This window comes from Drosophila montana, unplaced genomic scaffold, assembly GCF_035044405.1.
Source record: "Drosophila montana isolate Dmon_TW-CO22-7 unplaced genomic scaffold, ASM3504440v1 contig_203_1, whole genome shotgun sequence".
NCBI classification, from domain to species: Eukaryota; Metazoa; Arthropoda; class Insecta; order Diptera; family Drosophilidae; genus Drosophila; species Drosophila montana.
The window spans coordinates 690,676-714,678 of NW_026996956.1; the positions used below are offsets into that span (position 1 = coordinate 690,676).

The 24,003-nt window shown below is 38.8% G+C and overlaps 3 protein-coding genes across 4 annotated transcripts; all 3 read left to right on the forward strand.

Moving 5' to 3' along the window:
• The first annotated feature begins 1,094 nt into the window (after positions 1-1,094).
• On the forward strand, positions 1,095-4,208 carry LOC135426490 (uncharacterized). 2 transcript variants are annotated; one of them, XM_064679592.1, is made up of 5 exons: positions 1,095-1,265; positions 2,627-2,841; positions 2,894-3,384; positions 3,439-3,805; positions 3,862-4,208. In XM_064679592.1, exons 2-5 carry the CDS (start codon positions 2,634-2,636, stop codon positions 4,038-4,040), a joined length of 1,245 nt encoding a protein of 414 aa, XP_064535662.1. In that variant the 5' UTR covers positions 1,095-1,265; positions 2,627-2,633; the 3' UTR covers positions 4,041-4,208. The 2 variants fall into 2 exon arrangements, with proteins under 2 accessions (XP_064535662.1, XP_064535664.1); XM_064679594.1 differs by having other exon boundaries at positions 1,099-1,216.
• Positions 4,209-7,786: 3,578 nt separating this feature from the next.
• Positions 7,787-10,487, forward strand: LOC135426488 (uncharacterized). The gene is made up of 4 exons (XM_064679590.1): positions 7,787-7,927; positions 8,307-8,520; positions 8,586-9,446; positions 9,508-10,487. The coding sequence occupies exons 2-4, from the start codon at positions 8,310-8,312 to the stop codon at positions 9,693-9,695; spliced, it is 1,260 nt and encodes a 419-aa protein (XP_064535660.1). The 5' UTR covers positions 7,787-7,927; positions 8,307-8,309; the 3' UTR covers positions 9,696-10,487.
• A 5,049-nt stretch (positions 10,488-15,536) lies between these two features.
• Positions 15,537-17,120, forward strand: LOC135426484 (uncharacterized). The gene is made up of 4 exons (XM_064679587.1): positions 15,537-15,812; positions 15,876-16,378; positions 16,438-16,807; positions 16,872-17,120. The coding sequence occupies exons 1-4, from the start codon at positions 15,608-15,610 to the stop codon at positions 17,081-17,083; spliced, it is 1,290 nt and encodes a 429-aa protein (XP_064535657.1). The 5' UTR covers positions 15,537-15,607; the 3' UTR covers positions 17,084-17,120.
• The last annotated feature ends 6,883 nt before the right edge of the window (positions 17,121-24,003 follow it).

The window sequence follows — 24,003 nt, forward strand, 5'->3', positions numbered from 1 at the left end:
AAGACAAAAAGTGCCGGAAGGTACCTGGTACAGCTTTTGAATTCAATATATGCTTTTAATAATAATAATAAATGCGGAAAGTATCAAAATGATTTAAGAAACTACAAGTTGTAGTGGGTGCTAGAAGAAAACCACCAGAAAATCGAAAATACGTTAAGGTAAACATATACAGTATAATTTGCTTAGCTGCCTCGATACTTAGCTGCATCGGTAAGATAGCTGCCTAAAATTTTCTTTTTGAAGCAATAAGAGCTTATTTTGTATGAAATTAATTACGTTAAGTGCATCTAACTTAACAGCCTTTTGCACTTAAGCGCCTCCTATAGCCAGTAATTTTTTGCCAATTTCTATGAATATCGTGTTAGTTAACTGCGCCATCTATGATCAGATGAGCTGAATTTTGATTTGTTTTTCTTATGCATACAATAAACTGTATTGAAATTGAATTAAATGTAATTTAAATACATAAAGTTAATAAAAAATAACAAATTAATTTATTTATCTTAGTACTGTTAAATAGAATTCAGTGCAACTTAAAAAAGTCGAGGTTACTATGAAAACGATTCACTTTTAGGAAAAAAAATAAATTAAGTTAACTGCCTTTTTAGGATAGCTGCCTCTAGTGTCTGTGCAAAGTATTCGAGGCAGCTAAGCATATTATACTGTATATACATATGTTTTCGTTTGCCTAGCCTGTACCACTCACCATTTATGGTATTACCCAACATGTTTTAAAAACGTAAAAGGCCGGCGAATCCACTTAACATTCAACACCCTCACACAAGCAATGACTTAGATATATCCCTACATATATACATATAAGAATGTAGATTGTTGTCTATCACATGTTCAACTGAATCACAGTGAATGACACACGAGCAGAAGCAATTAATAAAGAATCACCCAATAATTAGAGCACATAGCAAAAGAGCGATAGAAGTGGAAGTGCAGAGACCCGCTTTACCTGCCTTATCAATAGAACAATTGGCGGCGCCCATATCAAATGTTTATTTAAAAATCATACTGGCCAAGTTTTACAGTGTGAGAGACGCTTTTATGCCAGCTTTTGGCGAATAACATTTACAAAATCAACTTTAATTGAACACACGCGATAAGGCGTTTCTTTGGCTAATGCCAAATCGGGCCGAGCAGAAAGTCGCACGTAACGCCCGGTCCTCATTTGAAATCAACCGTTGACCGAACTGCACTCAATTGTGTTAGCAATTTATCACTCGAGTCTCCTATTTTGTCAATTAAGGAAAGAGGTTTGTGTCCATATCAACTTTTCGGGTTGCTGAGATAATGTTTTCAAAATTCTTGAAACAGTTCTATTATGTGCCAGTTGCAGTTCAGAAGTCCTAACGTAAAAATTTTACAATAAAAATAAAGATATAGGTGTTATTAAATAAAACCAACAAACGCAAAGTTTTTACAGGAAAAATCAACAAATAATTGTTATTAAATGAAATGAAACATGGATGACGTGTGATCTCAAGGGCTAAAACATAAGGCAGTGAAAAGATAAAGTTTTTAACAAGTGAAACCTACTAATTGTGCATATTTTCATTAACCAAATCTACAAGCATTCTGATTTCAATATTGTAAAAGCTGACATGTGACCTAAAATATGAGTTGCGTCCGATATAATTATATGGCATTTGGTTCGATAATGACCTAATCAATATAGACATACATACAGGTTTGGAGAGCACCATGTTTGTGAAAACCAATCAATAACAAATAGCAGCCAAATATATCCCAGTTTCGATTGGCAACAATTATAGTTTAACATCAAAAAGCCAAATTATTATTAGAAAGAGAACCCTAAAACTCTATTGCGGAATTTGTTGGTCAAGTAATAGTTTTTCCGGTCTTAATTTGCATTTATGTACAAAAGTGTAGACCATCTTTGTAAATTACTTGTATCATGGTAAAAATTAAGTGTGCTATTTTCTTATGTTCTTATAATTAGTAAACTGATTATTTGAATTATTATCGCTTGATTCTAATCAAAGTTTTCAGGGTGAAACAGTAGGATTTATTGATAATTGGTTTTATTTCACTTAAAGTTTGAAGGGAATCTCATTATTTTGTTTTTTTCCTAATCAAATTCCTGTATAAAAATAATATCATCAACACAGATTTTACAGAGAACTTTAAAAAGAATTATAGATATTGGTATACACAAAACAAAAATGTTAATGGGGAAATAAAACGACATCAGACTAAATGTTTGCATAATTAATTTCTTAATGCTATAAAATGTCATAAAGATTGGATCCAGTAAAAACTGGGTGCGACAATAGATAATATGGGCGCGCCTGCATATTTTTAATTATGAACCACAATTTTCAGTTGTAAGGGTATTTCATGGACATAAAGGTTCTTTTACAAATCCGATTTAATATAACTAATTATCAATTAACTTAAATGCTGATTCTAACACTCTAAGCACCACAATCAGCTGATAGTACTTGAGCGTATTTTCAACTCTTGATTTGTCTGGATTGTTAAAACCATATATGTAATATTAAAAGCGCTTATCGCTTCTACGTATAAGCATAAATTCAACAAGACATTTACTGCATGTGATTAAATTGATGTCGTTTAATTTAATCTATTGTAGTTCCAAAATGTCGGAGTCCACACAAACAAATGGACACGCTGAGGCAGCGGATCCCAATTTGCCTTCCTGGCTGCCCAGAATCTCGCTGGAGAATGCAGTACGTGCCCAGATTGGTGACTTTGAGCAGATACTCTCCGTAACACCGAAACCAACGAGCTCTGGTGACAACTACTCCGCTCTGATGGTGCGTCTGCTGGTCGAAGTTGAGCTGCTTGGTAAGTGGAAGCAACATGTAAATCCTTTATTCCTTTATTATGCCCACCGCAGATCACAGCACCAAGAGCGTGTCCTTTGTGCTGAAGGCTCAGCATGATAATGAAATAATGGCTGCCATACTCAGCAAGTTGCGCCTCTTCCAGAAGGAGGAACAAATGTATCATAGCATTCTACCCAAATTCGAACAACTCTATGCCGATGCTGGCAAGATCATAAAATTTGCACCTAAGGCATATAAAATTGATCAGGATTTGGGTGTTGATTATGTGCTGCTCGAGGATTTAAAAGTGAAGAATTTCAAGAACGCCAATCGCTTGGCCGGTCTGAATCTAGATCACATGCAGCAGGTGCTGGAGAAGTTGGCAGCTTTCCATGCAGCTTCCGCCTGCTATGTGGAGCACAATGGCATGTTTGGGGAAGAGTTTACGGTGGGCGTGTTCAGCGAAGCCAATCGTCAGCTGCTGCAGGAGTTTAATGCCTCGGCCGCATTTCTGGCGCAGCTCAAGAAGTGGAAGAACTGCCAAAAGATCTATGAGAAATTGGTAGGTCGGCACACAGACTTGTATCATTCCAAATTTAATCTAAGGCACTTATAGGCCAAAAGTGACGAGTATTTGGTGGATCGTCTGCTACAGGATCAGCAGGTTTCCATGCGGGAGTTCAATGTGCTCAATCATGGCGATTGTTGGAACCTTAATATCATGTTTCTATATGATGCCTTTGGCAAAATCAAGGAAACGCTTTTTGTTGACTTTCAAGTTGGCAAATATGGCTCCCCGGCGAATGATCTATTTTATCTGATACTTTCCTCAGCAGCGCCAGATATTAAAACCGTCAAATTTGATTATATGGTTCGCTTCTATTTCGATAATTTGGTGGAGAATCTTAAGATACTGCAATATCATCGCCCTTTGCCCAAGTTAAAGAACTTGCTTGCTGCTCTCTTGCGCAATGGATTGGCGGGTTAGTATTCTAACCTCAACATTGGGAGCACGTTTCGCTAATACCCTTTCTTATAGCTTATATGGTCGTGTCCAAGGTGCTACCAGTTGTCATGCTGGACAAGAACGACAATGCCAATTTGGGGAATGACGAGTCCAAGGTTAAGGCCGCTATGTACACCAATCAGAAATATGTTCAGGTAATGTCCGAAATTCTGCCATGGTTGGATAATCGCGGTCTGCTCGACTGGAAGTAATTACCATTGAAAGCAAATGGTAATGAATTATATAAACACAAATAATTGTTCAAATTGGTCACGCCATATTAAAAATGTATTATTATTATACGAAATAAAACAAGTAAGAGGTTCTAGTCGGGAGCTCCCGACTAGGGGATACCATGAACCGTCTTCTTCCAACACCAACAAACAACATCTTCAAACAACACCACAATAAAAAAAAAATTGTTCCCTTGGCAGGGTTCGAACTCGCAACTAACCGCACCACTTGCCGCCGCCTCTACTCAAGGGCCACACCAATTATTAAGCTTCAATTCAAAAAACCAATTAAAATAGCAGCACAGAAAAAATTATAATCGCAATTGCAATGATGTTGATAGAATTCAAAGCAGACACGCATGAGTACCATGAGTACACGCATGAGTACCAGAAGTACCACTATACGGGAGGTACCAAAAGAGAGGATTGGCCACCAACTCTGGGTGGCCTCAGGTTTTTCCTAAAATACATAATTTAATAAAAGCGAGAAAGAACGGTTATCTTCGGTACGCCGAAGATTTAATACCCTTGCAGACTGAACCTTTTCATAATGCTCATAATGCTTTGTTCGTATCTAATTTCATATTATAATATTATAATTTTGTCTCGAAATGTGTAATGCATAGAAGAAGACATATCCGACCCCATAAAGTAAGGCGTTTCTTCTGCAAGCCCACTTTTCAATTAATACGAACTTCTCTGTATATATTTGTCCCACACTATGCTTGCGATGCTCGAAAGCTTTGAGAGAACTACGCATAAAACACACACACATATGTAAATACATATGTTACACTTTATGAATTGTGATTAGAAATAGTTATAAGATGGACCGATATAAGACAACGCACTACACTTTAATTGCCCAAATGTAAAGAAGCCGGTATTTTTATGCCGATATTTAACTAGTGCGGACAAAACCAATCGATAGTAATTTCAATAGCAAAAAAACTTCCATTTCAAAAACAGTACGCTGATGACAATAAATGAAAGTGAAATTTGAAATACCGCCACGGTAGACAGTAAGTTTAATGGAAAAATTAAAAAAAATGACTGGAACAACTGAAGTTGATGAAGTACTCTCGCTTCACATGTTCCATCCAAAAAATCAAATATGACTTATTTGTTAAACTTTTCAATGGGCTATTTTGTTATTATTTATGTATGTAAATAATGTTATTGAAAGTCATTGTTAATGATGACCTGATGAGCGTACTGGTCTGGTACTGGCATGAAAAGAAGGCGAGACTGTTAAAAATCCTTTAAAAATTCCTTCAATGCAAATCTAATGGAAATGGAGTAAAGTTTGTTTTCTGTTTAAATATGTTTTATTTTGCGCTGGAGTCGATCAGTGCCTTCTGATCTCTACCATTCGAATATATAAGGGCGGTGCTATCCGCATAAGTTGCCACCAGCAGTCTCGCGGGACAGAGGGCTGCACTGCTTTGTCCTTGTATGGGGAGGTCTCCCGTATACAGCGTGTACAGCATCGGGCCGAAGTCGCTGCCTTATGGGACACCTGCTTTAATGCCTTTGATAGCCGACCTTTGGTCTTTAACGGCCACGTTAAAGGTGCGTCCTGCCAGAAAGGAGCTCAGGTTGCTAAAATATGGCGCCGGGAGTAGGGCTTTGGTTTTAGAGAGAATACCATCGTGCCAGACCTTGTTGAACGCCTGTTTGACGTCGAGGAACACTCCGACGCAGTATTGCTTCTGTTCAAATGCCTCCAGTACATGGTTTACTACCCGGTGAACCTGCTCGGGGCATCCGTGAGACTTTCTGAAACCAGACTGATGGTCCGGGACCAGGCGCGTGACCTCGACGAGCTCTAGAAGTCGACTTAGCAGTAGTCGCTCAAAGATTTTCGGAAGCTTCGGCAACAGGCTTATAGGGCGGTAAGTTTCCAGCTGCGTTAGCGTCTTACCGGGCTAGGTGATCACGATCATTTTTGCCCGTTTCCATTGCTTTGGGAAGTGACCAAGCCTGAGCATGGAGTTGATAATGATGCCTTTGAGTGGGGTCTTCTTTCAGCTGTGTCCCGATTTTCGCAGGCGAAATGCTCCTTATTGGGAGAGCCATCTGCTGTTGCGCATCAAGTGATTCAGTGAAGGTGATGGTCGCCTCCTGGTGGTCAGCAAACGCATTGGCCTTCTCCTCGTCCGATCGGAGCCAGAGGCCAGAGTGATCTGTGATCTGTGATCGGGGAGGTAAATATTGTTTGCCTTTTAATGCTACTGGTGAGATTGCATACTGAGGACCCTTCGGGTCCTAGCCAGCAGTCGTCGGAGCCGGTTGGACGTGCTGACTATTTCCGCCTTGGCAGAGGGATCTCCGTTGCGGATGTACAGCCTCCTTAGACATCTTTTGTCGGCAAGGAGACTCCTGGCTTCTGGGTTTCGTAGGGAGCTTCTGAAGGTGTGAGTGCGAGGCAGAGTTTGCGGGACTGCACGTCTGGCAGCTTCCGTTATTTTCGCTGTGAGGTGGTCAACATAGCTCTCCAGTTCACTTGCCGTATTTATAGCAACGTTGAGCTTTAAGGTGACCTCGAAGCAGGTCCGGTAGACGTCCAAGTTAGAGCGTGGCGGGAGTATTTTGCAGATGCCAACAACCCACTTGGGATTCTCCTCTAGCTCAATCAGCAGTGGGAGGCGATCCGAGGCTAGGTCCAGGAGACTTATTAATCTCAGCTGTCCCTGTCTGAATGCCTTGTAGTGGCTATAACTTCGATGCCTTCGGTCTCAATGGCAGAGAAGAGCGTTCTCCCTCGAGAGAAAATGACTTCTGATGGAGGATTAACTAACACACCAAGATTTAATGTAAAAATAAATGTAGAACCAAAGTTAACAAACTCGAAATTTATGAAATTATTTTTACTTACAAGATAATATCAGTAATAGTAATGCGAAAATAAAAAAAAAATTAATAATAACAACACTTTAAAACAAGTTTACGGACTCGGCATTGGTTGTAACGGATAAAAGATAATCATCTTTGACCTTTATCATCAGTTTTATTAATTATACAATGCTGTTCCTTATCAATGCAATTATAAGAAATAATAGCAGTCTAGCTGATACCAAACACTAACTATAGATATATATACCCATATATTCGTTGTATCCAATACTTAAATAAATTAAAAATGTTTAGTCATAATGCGTTTTAATTTTACGCTTTCTATACAGTGTCACATGAGATCTGTTACAAATAATTCAGAGTACTCGACAAGAAAATACCCTGGGCTTAGCTCTTGTGAATTCTAAAATAACAAGCAGAATCAACTGTGTAAATTTTATTCTGAAAAAATAATGTAAATACTTCTTAGAGATGTCTGTTTGGCATACCCCTTTTATGACATCCTTTAATCTACACGGTAATTGCACAGGCTCAACACTTTCAAATCAACTTATACATACTCGTTTGTTTATGTTCAAATCAATTAATGTTTATTAGCATGACGAGCAGCAACCACAAACGGCTTCGCACGCGCCCAATTGATAAACTGGGGCGAATACTTTTTGTCGAGCTCACGATCACCCTCCCCAACCCATCCAATATGAGTCCCTACTCTGACAAATTTAGAACGAAAACAATGGTTCTATGTACAAAACTACTCAATCAGTTAAGCATAGTTAATGACGTACTATGTATTTGGCTAGGTATACCTTCACACCGATTTTCACACACAACCAGTTTGCTTTATAGGCAGCCGAAATCCCAGACCTCGGTTCTCTGTAGAACTGTATAAACTGATGTTCGGCTACTAGCGCTCAGTATTTATTTCGCGTTTGAAAACGCCGGACACTTGTTTCTCGTGCTCTACGCTACGAATTTTAATTAAATCTAAATCTATATAGCCTTTTGTCGTTAGTAAAATTCAATTAAGAATACAGATCGATTTGTGCATGAACAAGTAGAAATAAAATTAATTTGTACTTCCTGTCTGAAAGATTTTTATAATTCTATTCAAGAAATTATTATATGACAAATATATATATCAAGATAAAATATGATTTAAAATAGGAATAGTAAAGAAATTATGAATGACGTTTGAAAGATTAACTTATTCTATTCAAGATATATAAATAATGTGGTGCTTTTTAGAATTTTTCAATGGTGTCAAATGATCTACAATAAATACATTGTGATCGCTGGTCAATTGATAAAAGAGAAATATTTTTAAGCGATTTGATATGATATTAAATAAGTGAACACTTGAAAAGTTATGTGTTTTCACTCTTACAGAAAATGTCACACAATGACTCAAGTAAGCCCGTGAATCCCAACGAGTTTCTGGTCATTCCCAAATGGATAAATGAGGAATACTTTCGCCCCATCCTCGAGAAAGATGTAAACGACTTTGTAACCATTAAAAACTTTACACCCATTGCGGCAACACAACCAGGTGAAAACTACACATCGATTATGGTGCGTGTCGTCATCGACATAGAGCTCAAAGGTTGGTCTCATCACTTTCTCCGTGTCGTGTCTATGTAAGCCAATTAAATTTCGACTATTCCATAGATGGCAGTGAGCAGCAGATATCATACATATTGAAGACGATGCTGGATGCGAATAAGGGCGGCGATATTGTAGCGGGCATGAATTTGTTTCCTAAAGAAAAACAGATGTACGAGGTGCATATACCTAACTATGTCAAACTCTACAAGGAGGCGGGCTTAGACATTGAACTGGCGCCCAAAAGCGTGCACGTTGAAAACACTCCGGAGCGCATAACCCTCGTGCTAGAGGATCTAAAGCGTCAGAAATTTCACAATATCGATCGCCTTAAGGGATTGGACATGCCCCACATGCGTCGGGTGCTACGTAAACTGGCCGAGCTGCATGCCGCCTCTGCGGTGAACTTTGAACATAACGGACCCTACGCCGATATGTACTATGAAACGTTTTATAAGGAGAACAATCGGCCAATTTTTGAGGCCCTTGGACAAATGCGTGTGGAGCAGTATTTCAAAGCCATGAGGGAGTGGCAAATGCCGGATGCGGAGAAATATATTGCGATGGCCCCATCTGTAAAACAGTTTTTTGATGACGCAATTGCCTTGAACAAAGTGGACGAGACCGAGTTCAATTGTCTTAATCATGGAGATCTTTGGTGCAACAATATAATGTTCGCAGATGAGGGATCGGTAGAGCGCACACTGTTTGTGGATTTGCAAGTTGGCAAATGGGGCTCCCCAGCACAGGATCTTTGGTATTTTATTACAACCTCGGCTGCGCTTGACATTAAGGTCAAGGAATTCGATCATTTCATCAAAATATATCATGAGCGTTTGGTGGAATGCCTTAAATTGCTGAAATACTCGAAACACATTCCAACGCTGCGTGAATTACACGTCACGATGATAAAATACGGCAATTGGGGTAAGTTAGCTGCATTTCATTAATTGATCTCTTGACTGAAAAAGTATTTGCTTATTGCCAGGCCCGTTGACGGCAAATGGAGTTTTGGTGGCCGTACTCATGCCCTCTGATAAGGACTCCAGCATAGATATGATGATGATGCCGGGACCCGAGGGTGATGCCTTTCGCTACAAGACCTTCATCAATCCCTATTACGTCAAGGCCATGCTTCAATTGTATCCGTTCTTTGAAAACAAGGGTCTGCTATAAGAATATTCGCTTTATACATATATGTATGTATGTTTAATCATTGTGTGAATTGTACATATGGAGGTGATACTAATGTTACATCATTTATCTGAAATTAAACAATTTTCTACGTCAGAGCACTAAGCAAAGAACATATAGATGGGACATGCCATCAGAAATCCCAAAATTTGTCAAATTTGCATCGGACAGGCAGGCAGGGACCAACAGGCACACAAGCGCATAAATGCTTCTATTCATATACATATACAAGCAAGTCCAAAAACTTTAAAATGCACACATGCCAACGCTTAGGTACCCTTTCCAACAATAACGAGCCTAAATGCAAGAATTTCGCATCGACGTGGCAAACCCTTTCATTATTTCATATTACTTGTCCATTCAAAAGGGAATATATTTGAGAAAAATTGAATTTGTAAGCATTTTTACTTGTGCGGACACATTCACACACAAACATTTAATCGGTACCTAGACATAAAGAGAGCATTGACAGCACTGAGAGTAAGTGCGAGCGAGATGAAAATAAACAGCGATGCCGTTCTATCGCACAAATCATATGGAAGAGAGTAAGCCAAAGCAGTTTCCTGTAGTGTAAGCGAATAAAAAGACATTATATCTTATATATCTTACTCTTCTTTTGGACCAGATGCACCGATTTTTTTTTTAGCCCACTTTGCTTATACTGCATGTCTCATCTATATGTTCTTTGGTTAGTGGTCAGAGCCATGCTACAATTGTATCCGTTCTTTGAAAACAAGGGTTTGCTCTAAGAATATAAGCTTTATATAAGTTTAATCATTGAGTGTATTGTACTTATGGGAGTGATACTAGTATTACATCATATAACTGAAATACAATTATTTCCTGTACTTTGTACTAAAAACCGCGTGTAGTCCTATGTCGTTAGTATGAACATTATCTATGCTTTGACTTATTTCAAAGCCAAACACACCCCTGAAATCAATAATAACCATGACTGGCAGAACGCGCCGAAACTAATTGGTATTTAATTGAGGTGCCAAAGATTAAAATTATGCGCCCAACCGAAGCGTGCATACCCTAACGTGCTGACATACTTAAGTTTGTGGCTGTCTCTGAACAACTTAGTTTACATTGAAAACATTCAAGTAACCCAATTTTGCTGTCCTGGGCCTAAATTATCCAGATTTTTAGGCAAGTTAAAATAGGAAAGTTTCCAGGCTCAAACCTGTTATCCATGTGGTAAGGTTCTTTAATATAGAATTATTATTTTTTCCATGCCACAAAATGCAATCAAAACTATTAGAAAATTTGAGCTTTTAGATGATAGAAAAATATGTGTACGCTTTGTTAAACTAGTCATGATAATATCGTTTATTGTAGATGCATACGTAGTTTTATTATCTATGGGTCTATTCATGAGTATGACAAGAAATTACTTGCGATTATTTAACTTGTGACGTCAAACTGAATTTTAAAATTGGTATGCTTTGAACTTCATAAGCATATAAATAATTTATGCAAAACTTTATAAACAGTTAAAAATGTATGCAAGTAAATAGACATATGATTTATTCAGACTTGTGCGTCGAACTTTAGTGTAAAAGTGACACAAACCTTAAAAATCATTCATGAATTAGTATTCACAAAACTCGTTGTACATTCCATTGAGTATTTCTTTTTTCATAAGTGCTCAAACAATTATTCAAGCTTATTTAAAATTATTTTGACGCCTGATTAGCTAATCAAATATAATAAGACAAAAGTATTTGCATGTTGAATTTGAAAATCTTTTTATAATTGATTTCAATTGCTATAATTACTGTTAATAACAAGTAAGAGGCTCTAGTCGGGAGTTTCCGACTAGGGGATACCCTGAACCAAAGACAATATAAGCACTGTGTTTATATTGTCTTTGCCTGAACCGTAGCCATGTCCGCTAGAGTCGCCAAACTTGACATGTAGCTCCTAGAATAGTATATATATATATCAAGTATCTTTCATTTTATAGCTATCCCCACCTCCCCGCTACTACCACATAGCTATATATCAAGTAAATAACCCAATTCATGCTGCCCACCAATAAGAGCCATTATTTATATGCAATTGACTTTTGAGAATACACAAATATTTCATGGCTCAATAAGATGTACTGTAGATAATTTCATTAAGATCGGTTAAATAACATAGAAATGATTAAAGAAAACGTGTTTTGGCTTTCCTCGTATCAACGGCAGCAAGCGCAAATTCCAAGAATATCTGTATACATGTACACACACACATTCATTTTATTAACAGCATTGCATTTGCAATTGTATTGTTTTCTTTGCTGCTATTTTAATTCGTTTTTTCTCGTTAAGTCTCAATTATTGGTGTGGCTGTTGAGTAGAGGCGGCGGCGAGTGGGTGCGGCCGTGCGGCCTGTTGTTGCGAGTTCGAACCCTATAGAGGAGAACATTCTTATATTGGCTAGTGTGGCTGTTGAGTAGAGGGGGCAGCAAGTAATACGGCCAACGGAACTTTTTTTTTAAAGTATCAAAAATGCTGTTGCATTAAATTTGACCTTTGAATTTTGATTTAAATTTAAATAATTTATTTGAGTTATAGCTTTGGGGTGAAGGCGGGGTGGCGATAGCTTTAAAATACGGTAAACATTTCAAGCTTCTAGCTCCTATATATAAATGCGGATCAAGAATATATATAGATTATGGCGCCGGAGAGGCTTCCTCCTACCTGTTATATACATTTGCACAAGGCCAATATACCCGTTTTACACATTTTTAATGGGGTTAGAGTATAAAAAGAGTGGTTCGACTTAAGATTCAATGATCGAATCAACGTCTTACCTTTAGATTTAGTTTGTAAGACTGGTTTAAAATTCCTCAAGGTGGGCTTGATTTCTATTAATCTATTAATTTCTTACAAAATATTCATTGTTAACCAAACAAATTTAGATTACAGCCCGGCCTTTGCCGTGGCACGTATGTTATAAAATAAATGTTCTCAAAAAGCTTTGAAAATGATTTTAAACTGATCGGACGGTTAACAAACGACTTTCATACAAACGTTTTCCGCCAATTTACCACTGTTAGAGCTTTGAAAATAAGTTGCAAGAAAATCGGGAAAAAATAAAACTTCACCCAAAAAATTTTTTAATCGCATTTCTACCGAAGAAGTTTGAATTCTGCGAAAAGTGAGAAACACGTCTCAAATGAATTTTTATATAGATCTTTGGAAATGAATTTGAGCGCGAAACGTCACCCACCAAATCTTTGACCTCCATTTCCACCAAGGAGGGACGGATTTTCCAAAAAGTGCGAAACACCCCTCAAATGAATTTGAGCAAAGATCTTTGAAAATATAATGTAATGGTAAACAAAAGAGTTGCATACAAACGTTTTTCGCGATTTTTTCACACTTGGGGGTGGAATTTCCCGAAAACCCGTCGTAACGTGCACCTACATCACATAAGGTAACTACAGTAAAAATTTCAGATTCCTAGCTCTTACGGTTTGAGCTGTGCATTGATCACCAATCAGTCAGGCAGTCAGTCAGGACAAACAGTTTTATACTTATATAGAGATATTGTTAATCGGATTCAGTTCACTTTACATATTTAAGGTTCCGAGGTACTTAATAACAATTTTGTTATAATATTTTTCGATCAGTACAAACTTCAATTATTACTATATACAACACCAAAATAAGGTTAGAATCTTAAGCAACCCTTTGAATAACTTACCTGTTGAAAAATAAACTCGTAAACTCAAACTAAGAAGTAGTTTTATGTTCATTTTAAGAGCTCTTTAATTAATCTTTTTGGTTCTCGCGCACAATTTATCAAAGAAGAAGAGTTCATTCAAAGCTTTGGCTATTCTCACACCATAAATACAGCACCGATTGCTTTTAAGTTTCGCTCCAAAGCTTGGCGCGTGAGGTTCAGCCCCATTTTAAAGGTAAAGTTTAAGAAATTTGGAGAAACCCATATAGAGAAATCTTCTGTTTTTAAACGGAATAACGTAAGGTAAGATGGTAGGCCAATTATTGAGTTACTCTAAGGTTCAAGGTTATATAAGCAAGGATATTAATGATTTTCCAAGAAGTCATGACAAGCTACGAATCGCGACATCCAAAATCTGAAGAAATGACTAATGCCCCCAATAGTATGAATAGGTTAGAAAAGCCACTTCATAATACATAGTCATGCAGTGCTCACAACTCTCCCAGACAAATCAGATTCACTGTGATTTTTACTCTGTTACGATGAGTTGCAAAATAAACAAATCGTTTGATTTTTTATTGATACGCCTATCAAGTTGATTAAAGCCTGTTGCCAATTATATTACGTGTGTATGTACATATGTATATTAAATTATCTTTTAGTCGCGTACAAATACAGATAGGTTATCTGAAATAACAATAAAAGCACATAGTTTCTATTTGTACTCTACATAAACCGATCCAAGATATTGTGTGTTGATAATAGTATGGTTTTTTACATTTGGGATTTTTTCACGATATATGTACGTACATTAAAGTGGTTGAGAATTTTATCAATGAACCTTCAATGAACAAGAAGGAGGTTGTAGTCGGGAGCTCCCGACTAGGGGATACCCTGAACCTTCTTATTCCAACCTTAAATGCAGCTCGCGCTACACGCTCGTTTGCTTTAGTACTAATATGGATAAATTAAAAAAAAAGTTCCCTTGGCAGGGTTCGAACTCGCAACTGATCGCATTACTTGCTGCCGCCTCTACGCAACAGCCACACCAGCCAAAACAAAAAAAAATAGCTCCCTCGGAAGGGTTCGAACTAGTAACTGATCGCGCTACTTTGCGCTGCCTCTACTTAATAGCCACACAAACAATTAAGGCTTAATGAGAAAAAAACGAATTTAAATAGCAGCACAGAAAAAGACGCGCATTAATGTGTGTACACGTATGCAGAAAATCTTGGAATTTGCGCTTGCTGCTGCACGTGTTTGCAGACCAAAACACATTTTCTTTCGTGATTTTCAACCGATCTTGATGAAATTTTCAGTGGTAGATCTTATTGTACTATAAAATATTCGTATGAAAATAACAATTACATTTATATATATTGTGGTTTAATAAGGCAGGCAATACAAGTTGGTTTACTAACATGATTTATAAGATGGTAGCGGGGAGGTGGCGATAGGTATAAAATGAAAGATACTTGATATATGTATACTATTCTAGAAGCTACATGTCAAGTTTGGTGACTCAAGCTCATATTATTTACCGAAATTGCCCAAAATATAGGATTTCGATATCGATTTTTATCGATTACTTGGAAACGGGGCAAGTTATCGATTATTGGAAACAAACTCGATCTGCGCATGGACTAGGAGGACCTAAAGCTAAAATTTCTAAAAAAAAGTTCTGAGATCCTTGCATTTATACATACGGACGGACGGACGGACAGACAGACGCACATGGCTAGATCGACTTGGCTATTAATGTGATCAAGAATATATATACTTTATTGGGTCGGAGATGCTTCCTTCTGCCTGCTACATACATTTGCACAAATACACTATACCCTTTTTACCCATTTTCAATGGGTTCAGTGTATAAAAATGTACATTGAATACGCAAGTAGAACAAAAACCAAGTTTTAATTATTTCAATACGAATTGAGTCTTACAACTGGAATTACAAATAGTAAGTTTATTTGCATGTTACCATACGAATGACAAGCAAACTAGCCACACACAAAAAATCAAACAACTATCAAGCTACACTATCATAACTTATATATATAATTAAAAATATGTATAAACGTGTGTATTTTTGTACTGATAAAAAGTGAGTTGATCGCCCGTACAAAAACTTTTTTGTCGAGAGCTTTGACAAAACATTGGCCCAGTGCCCAACTAGACTCTCTGTGGATCAGTCGAGCTGAAATCTTTTAAGAATGTCGGAATCGAATGAAATTGTTAACCCAAATGAACATCTTGTCATACCCGATTGGATCACTGCAAAGTATTTCAAAACCGTGCTTGATAAGGACGAACCGAACCATGTCAAGGTGCTCAAATTTACGCCTGTGGCGGCCATACCGCCCGGCGAGAACTTTACCTCCATAATGCTGCGCATTTACATCGATTTGGAAATGAAAGGTACAAAAACATTTTCCACATTTTGTGAAATTACATTTAATAATAAATTGTTCGCTTTGTTAGATGGCAGCACAAAAACAAAGACCTATATCTTTAAGACGATGCTGCCTAGCGAAAGGGGTGGGGCTGAAGTAGAGAATTTTGGTCTGTTCCCGAAGGAACTAAAGATGTACGAAACATATCTGCACGCTTTCGAGACACTTTATAAGGCAGCCGGTGAGGATATACAAATTGCGCCCAAATGTCTGCACACTGAGGAACGCGAGGGCTACATTCACTTTATTTTCGAGGATCTGGGTGTTAAGAAATTCCGAAATGTGGACCGCATCAACGGCCTGGACTTGGTGCACATGACATATGCCTTACGCAAGCTGGCCGAATTTCATGCAGCCAGCTCAGTTTATGAGGAGCAAAATGGTCCCTTTCCAAGCGAATTCAATGAGGGATTTATTTCAGTCAATAACGACAAGTTCATTAAAGAAGGCTTTCAGATGAAGGAGGTGTCCTTTAAAAAGGCAATGGCCACATGGGGCATGAAGGATGCCGAAAAGTATATAAAGAATTTCGTAAGTAGCAAAGTAAAGAACTATAAATAGTAAAAATAACCCTACTTATCGTTAATTAGCCCACTGCAGAACAGTATTGGGCCATGTGTATGAGTACTCTGGAAACTGATCCCCAGGATTTCAATACCTTAACCCATGGAGATTTCTGGTCTAGCAATTTGATGTGCAATTATTTGCCTGACGGGAATATAGATCAACTGATCCTGGTAGACTTTCAAATCTGCAAATGGGGGAGTCCAGCTCTGGATCTGTTGTTTTTTATTACGTTATCCGCTGCCAACGACATACGTCTTAAGGAATTCGATCACTTTATCTGCATTTATTGGGAGCGTTTAATAGAATGTCTGAAATTACTGAAATATAAGAAGCCTTTGCCTAAGTTGCGTGATCTACAAGCCTCCCTGTACAAAAAGACCAACTCTTTTTATGGTAAAATTCATGATAATTACTTTAAGCATTCATGATAAAAATTTATTTATCTTTCTGTATCTAGCCTTCTTTGCCCTCACAAATCACCTGCCTCTGATTGTGTTTCCTACCGATAAGGATAGCAATATACACTCTACGATGGCCGAAACTGAAGAGGGAGAAAATTTTCGACTGCGTCTGACGTCTAATCCTATTTATGCCAATATTATGAAGGATTTGTATCCATTTTATTACAATCGTGGATTGTTTAATTTTGATGACTATATTACGGAATGAATAAAACTGTATGTCTCACACCTGCTTACATAAATAACTTTTTGTAGACACTGTTTATCTTTATCTTTTAAGTACGTGTTCCCTTATCATTATCTAAGACCATTGAAATATTGATAAAAACACAGCGGAATTTAATTTAAAGCTTTTTAATCTATCCCTATCTATTTAATCTTCTGTCTTTCCATCTCTTTGGAAAGAATCTTATATCATTCCTCTCCACAAGAAAGGTGGAAAGTCTTTTCCTTTTTTTTTTTTATTGTATTGGATCAAAAATAGCATACATTTTTATTACAACATAGTTGGCTTAGTTAATGTTTCGCCAAGCCTGTTTGAGTCCTCAGGCTTTATCGTGGACCAACGTCGAAATTAGCTTTTTTGAATAAGGCTGCATCGTCACATGAGTAGTCGGTGGACTCTGGGGCGTCTCCTGTGTCGTGGTCGCCCTCCCCTGAACCCAAATTGGTGATCAGGATGGATGGCCATGTGATCTATAAGTCTTGCAAGTCAGGCGACAATCAGTCTTTCCCAGACCTTCGACAAGGGAGGCAGGAGACTGATCGGCCGATATGACTTAGGGTCATATTCCGGCTTGCCCGACTTATGGATCATATGGATCCTCGCTAACTTCCACTGGGCAGGGAAGTATTGCGTCCTTAATATGGCGTTGAAAATCAACGTTATAAAAAGGAGCGAGCGCATTGGCAGGGCCTTCAAGGCGGTGTGGCCCGGAGCTTTAGTTCTAGTAGGAACTATGACGGCGTTGATTACCTCTTCCACGCGGATGGGACCGATAAGTGGTGACATCTGAATCGAGACTCCGATGCTCGGGTAGTCTCATCGAGCTCTTCTGGAAAGGCCGAGTTGAATGTTGAAACCCGTTCCTTTAGGTGGCTGGCGAAAATGTCAGCTTGTTTTTTAGTTGTATTTTCTGACAGCAGAATTATTCCGATGGCGTGTTTTTGTACTAGGGCCTCCAGCTTTAGTACTTTTCCCGAAATGCCCTTGGCATTCCAGATTAGTGGTGTGTTCATTTTGATAGCAACGAGGTTACAAGGGTAAGGATTTGCTGTTGCATACCCAAAACCTGCTGTTGAATTTCTGCCATCCTCTCGATAGCTCGGCTCATGTCCTTGATGGCGGAGGAGAGTCCTTCCCCGTTTCCAGATGTCTGCTTTTGCTGTTGTTGCGCAGTCAGCCTCTCCTGTTGCTGTTCTTTCAGCAGTCTATGTAGCCTAGCTTGCACTGGTCCTTCTCGCTGGCTAGAGCTCGGGTCGTTGTTCTCTGTGCTGAATGAAGCTAGTCCTCTTCTGGCGGCAGCGGCGTATGAAAGCCCTTTTATTTGTTCAGTATGTGCTGTGTAGGGGAAGTCAACAGGTGTTGGCCCATGAACTTTGTTGCTGCGGCTTCGGTTAGCTTGAGTCGGTGGGAGATTTTTTATTTTGGCGGGCTTTGGGGCTCCCGCACGCTTTGTATATTCGGTGAACCACTCGCAGCCCTTATAGTTAGCAGGGTGGTTACCACCGCAGTGGACGCATGTTGCCGGAACTGAGTCGGGTCGTGTGCAATCAGCAGAGCGATGATTGAGCCCGCATTTAACGCATTTGTATTGTTTTCTACAGTATGTGGCCGTGTGCCCGTACTCCTGGCATCTATGGCATTGCACCACATCCTGGCTTCTTCGAGCAGTCTCAAACTTGACCACCTGCTAGCAAGGCTTCCTGATGGTAAGAGCCTCCTTGTTGTTGGCCGCCGGCTGCAAGTTGATGAAGTGGATGTTCATGGGCTCCTTGGTAGCTTTGCTGCTCGGATTGTGCACGTGGAGAACGGTATGGCCCTGGGTCCGGAGGTCGTCGATGAGTTCTCGGTTGAGTGTTGAGTGGTGGAGGCCTTTGATTACTATGCGTTAGGGCTTCTCCTCCTGCAGCTGGTATGAGTATAACTCAATTTTGTATTCATCCAGTATCTGTATGATGGTCCTGTATGTGGGCACATCATTGGCTAGGAGTCGCATAGTCCTACCTAGGTTGGATTTGATGGTCAAGTTATCCGCTACTTCGGATAGTAGGAGCCACACGTCGTTGATGTCGCCGAACCGATTTAGGACGATGGGGGGTGGCTTCTTTCCTCCAGTGGGGGCATTGTTGTTGGCCCTTTTTTCGGGCACGGAGGAGCTGGTGCTGGCATGGGCGTCAGCGTTTGGCTGGGTGCCGCCCCCAAACTGAGGAGTCGCTGAGGCAGGCAAGTTCTCTTCTTGGACTGGGTTTATCTGCTCGGCCTCAGATTCTTCAGTATCCATGTCTTCGACTTTATCGGGTGGGGCCAAGAGTGCATATCTGTTGGAAGCATGAGTGCCAACTGGACTGGTGTCAGTCTTGTTCTGTTTTCGCCGCGCGGCAGGTGGGGACCTGTTGTCTAAGACTTTGCGCATATCATTTTTATTTCTCGCCTGTGATTGGATCATTCGAGCCGCGGCTGCGGCGTGCGAATTGGGTTTGACGATATATTATACGCACTAGGGCGTCAACGGGGTCTCTATTTGCACTAGCACCAGCATGTGGGCTGCTGCCGGGGTATTCGGATTCCATTAAAGGATAAGAAGGAGAAACTGAAGTACTTCTTCCAGACATCAGCGCGGAGAATTTGTTGGCAGCTGTTGCTAAGCGGCTGTTAAGCATTGAGGTGCTCGGCGGCGTAGCGGCATCAGCATTTAGTTGGCCTACCTCTTTAGTTCGAGACGACCCCTTTTTACTCATTGTGAGTATGTTGCTGTTCTCAGCACTTACTGGTTTGGTGGCTCTATTTGCATTGCCACTGACTGATTCCTCAATTTTTTTTGACCACCTTATTTTTCGTTTTGGTTTCATTTCACTTAAAACAAATTGCTTTGTCAGCAAGAAGTTTTGTTTTTATTTTTGCCGTTTTCGTGTTTTCCAATATTTGATGCGTTGCAATCTTTGTGCGGGATTGCAAAAGCCGCGTTTGGCCGTTTGGGCGTGCACTCGAATTTTGATTTTCAATTTTTTTCCGCGAACTTCGAACTTCGAACACCAAAAAGTGTCTTCAAGAAAGGTGGAAAGTCTGATATACAAAATTACAGGGGCATTGCAAAACTGTCCGATATCCCTAAATTATTTGAAAAAATAATCACTTCGAATTTACAGCATTTCTGCAAACCAGTTGTCTCTCCTGTGCAACATGGATTCGTAAAGAATCGGTCAACTACGACCAATCTGCTAGAATTTACTTCCTTAGTAAATGATGCTTTCCTTTCTAAAATGCAAACTGATGTCATTTATACTGACTTCAGTAAGGCGTTTGACTCTGTGCACCATGATCTTTTACTCTTTAAACTTGACCGATTAGGTTTCCCTCCACGTCTTTTGCTCTGGGTAAGTTCTTATTTAAAAGGTAGGACCCAAAGAGTAATGCTGAGGCTGACTACCTCAAATCAGGTTCACGTTACTTCTGGTGTTCCTCAAGGTAGTCATCTTGGACCTTTACTCTTTACCCTTTTTATAAATGATCTCCCCTCGGCTATATCTCATGCCCGTGTACATACATATGTATGCGGACGATGTGAAACTTATATTATCATACACTAATCCCCTACATCATTCTCGTCTACAAGATGATTTGAACGCTATGCTATTTTAGTGTTCGGCCAATCAATTGCATCTAAATTGTTCAAAGTGTATGTTTATGACCTTTAATCGTACTACACGTTATCTTGTTAGTTATACAGTTGACAATACTCCATTGCAATGTATACTAACCGTTAAGGACCTAGGAATCCTTTTTGATTCTAAACTCAGTTTCAATCTGCATATAGATAACATCGTTAATGAAGATTCAATAAACGATGGTCTAAAGAGTTTAACGATCCTTTTATAACGAAATTTCTGTACATATCTCTTGTTCGTCCTATCCTTGAATACTGCTCTTGCATCTGGTCTCCGCAGTATAAAAACAGCCAGGATCGTATTGAATCTGTTCAGAAGCAATTTCTGCATTTTGCCTTACGAGGTTTCAATTGGGACCCTAATCTTCGGTTGCCATCCTACTCCAGCAGGCTGCTTCTTCTTAATCTTCCGACGTTAACCAACCGTAGGACAATTCTCGGTGTTGTCTTTCTACATAAGTTGATTGTTGGCGATATAGATTCTCCTTTTCTGTTATGGCGTCTTCAATTCTCTGTTCCTTCTAGACCAACCAGGAATTATCACCGCTTATTCTTATCTAAGTGCAGAACAGATGTAAAAATAATAATAGTTTGCATCACGTTTTCTCTACCGAACTTTCTCTACCCCTAATAAAATCATTGCTTTCAGGATACCTTCGGGAACTCACTGACCATTCCCAGCTATGAGTAGGGGCATAGTTTGTATGTTATAAAATCAATGTTTTCAAAAAGCTTTGAAAATGATTTTGAAACTGATCGGACGGGAATCAAACAACTTTTATGCAAATCGGAAAACTCTTTAAATTCACCAAAAAAATCTTAAAAATACATTTTCCACCGAAGGAGTTTAGATTTTGCGAAAAATGTGAAACACGTCTCAAATGATTTTTCTTATAGATCTTTGGAAATAAATTTGAAAACAAAACGTCATCCACCAAATCTTCGACCCCCGTTTGCACCAAGGAGGGATGGATTTTTCAAAAAGTGTGAAACACCCCTCAAATGAATTTGAACATAGATCTTTGCAAATGAGTTTGGGGCCGATCGGATCGTTAACAAAAAACTTTCATATAACCGTTTTCCGTCAATTTACCACTGTTGCGGGTGGAATTTCCCAAATCGCTGAAATACGTATTCATTAAGTTCTTATGGAGAGCTTTGAAAATAAGTTTGAAGCAAATCGGACACAACTTAAAACTTCGCCCAAAAAATCTTTAAATCGCATTCCCCCCGAAGAAGTTTGAATTCTGCGAAAAGTGAAAAACACGTCTCAAATGAATTTTCATATAGATACTTGGAAATAAATTTAAGAACGAAACGTCACCCACCAAATTTTTGACCCCCATTTCCACCAAGGAGGGATGTATTTTCCAAAAAGTGCGAAACACCCCTCAAATGAATTTGAACAAAGACCTTTGAAAATAAATTTGAGGCAGATCGGATGGTAAACAAAAAAGTTACATACAAACGTTTTTCGCGATTTTTGCACACTTGCGGGTGGAATTTCTCGAAACCCCGTCTTTACGTGCACCTACATTACATAAGGTAACTACAGTGAAAATTTCAGCTTCCTAGCTCTTACGGTTTGGGCTGTGCGTTGATCACCAATCAGTCAGTCAGTCAGTCAGTCAGTCAGTCAGTCAGTCAGTCAGTCAGTCAGTCAGGACAAACAGTTTTATATATAGAGATAGAGATATTGTTAATCGAATTCAGTTCAGTTTACATATTTAAGGTTCCGAGGCACTTAATAAAAATATTGTAATAATATTTTTCGATCAGTACAAACTGCAAATATTACTATGTACATCAAAATAAACTCGTAAACTCAAACTAAGAAGTAGTTTTATGTTCATTTCAAGTGCTCTTTAATTAATCTTTTTGCTTCTCGCACACAATTTCTCGAAGTTTTTGTCGAAAACTGGTTTCCGAACTGAGTTTTTGACAAGAAGAAGAGTTCATTCAGAGCTTTGGCTATTCTCACACCATAAATACAGCACAATTTGCTTTTAAGATTCAATCCGAAGCTTGGCGCGTGAGGTTCAGCAGCATTTTAAAGGTAAAGTTTAAGAAATTTGGAGAAACCCATAAAGAGAAATCTTCTGTTTTTAAACGAAATAACGTAAGGTAAGGTGGTAGGCCAATTATTGAGTTACTCTAAGGTTCAAGGTTATATAAGCAAGGATATTAATGATTTTCCAAGAAGTCATGACAAGCTACGAATCGCGACATCCAAAATCTGAAGAAATGACTAATGCCCCCAATAGTATGAATAGGTTAGAAAAGCCACTTCATAATACATAGTCATGCAGTGCTCACAACTCTCCCAGACAAATCAGATTCACTGTGATTTTTACTCTGTTACGATGAGTTGCAAAATAAACAAATCGTTTGATTTTTTATTGATACGCCTATCAAGTTGATTAAAGCCTGTTGCCAATTATATTACGTGTGTATGTACATATGTATATTAAATTATCTTTTAGTCGCGTACAAATACAGATAGGTTATCTGAAATAACAATAAAAGCACATAGTTTCTATTTGTACTCTACATAAACCGATCCAAGATATTGTGTGTTGATAATAGTATGGTTTTTTACATTTGGGATTTTTTCACGATATATGTACGTACATTAAAGTGGTTGAGAATTTTATCAATGAACCTTCAATGAACAAGAAGGAGGTTGTAGTCGGGAGCTCCCGACTAGGGGATACCCTGAACCTTCTTATTCCAACCTTAAATGCAGCTCGCGCTACACGCTCGTTTGCTTTAGTACTAATATGGATAAATTAAAAAAAAAGTTCCCTTGGCAGGGTTCGAACTCGCAACTGATCGCATTACTTGCTGCCGCCTCTACGCAACAGCCACACCAGCCAAAACAAAAAAAAATAGCTCCCTCGGAAGGGTTCGAACTAGTAACTGATCGCGCTACTTTGCGCTGCCTCTACTTAATAGCCACACAAACAATTAAGGCTTAATGAGAAAAAAACGAATTTAAATAGCAGCACAGAAAAAGACGCGCATTAATGTGTGTACACGTATGCAGAAAATCTTGGAATTTGCGCTTGCTGCTGCACGTGTTTGCAGACCAAAACACATTTTCTTTCGTGATTTTCAACCGATCTTGATGAAATTTTCAGTGGTAGATCTTATTGTACTATAAAATATTCGTATGAAAATAACAATTACATTTATATATATTGTGGTTTAATAAGGCAGGCAATACAAGTTGGTTTACTAA

Excerpts from the sequence above, each read along its gene's own strand:
- LOC135426490 (XM_064679592.1), top strand. The coding sequence starts at position 2,634 with ATGTCGGAGTCCACACAAACAAATGGACACGCTGAGGCAGCGGATCCC. Across the intron at positions 3,385-3,438 it reads AAAAGATCTATGAGAAATTG|GCCAAAAGTGACGAGTATTT; the intron begins GTAGGTCGGCAC and ends AGGCACTTATAG. Across the intron at positions 3,806-3,861 it reads CTTGCGCAATGGATTGGCGG|CTTATATGGTCGTGTCCAAG; the intron begins GTTAGTATTCTA and ends CCTTTCTTATAG.
- LOC135426484 (XM_064679587.1), top strand. The coding sequence starts at position 15,608 with ATGTCGGAATCGAATGAAATTGTTAACCCAAATGAACATCTTGTCATA. Across the intron at positions 15,813-15,875 it reads CATCGATTTGGAAATGAAAG|ATGGCAGCACAAAAACAAAG; the intron begins GTACAAAAACAT and ends TCGCTTTGTTAG. Across the intron at positions 16,808-16,871 it reads AAAGACCAACTCTTTTTATG|CCTTCTTTGCCCTCACAAAT; the intron begins GTAAAATTCATG and ends TTCTGTATCTAG.
- LOC135426488 (XM_064679590.1), top strand. The coding sequence starts at position 8,310 with ATGTCACACAATGACTCAAGTAAGCCCGTGAATCCCAACGAGTTTCTG. Across the intron at positions 8,521-8,585 it reads CATCGACATAGAGCTCAAAG|ATGGCAGTGAGCAGCAGATA; the intron begins GTTGGTCTCATC and ends ACTATTCCATAG. Across the intron at positions 9,447-9,507 it reads GATAAAATACGGCAATTGGG|GCCCGTTGACGGCAAATGGA; the intron begins GTAAGTTAGCTG and ends GCTTATTGCCAG.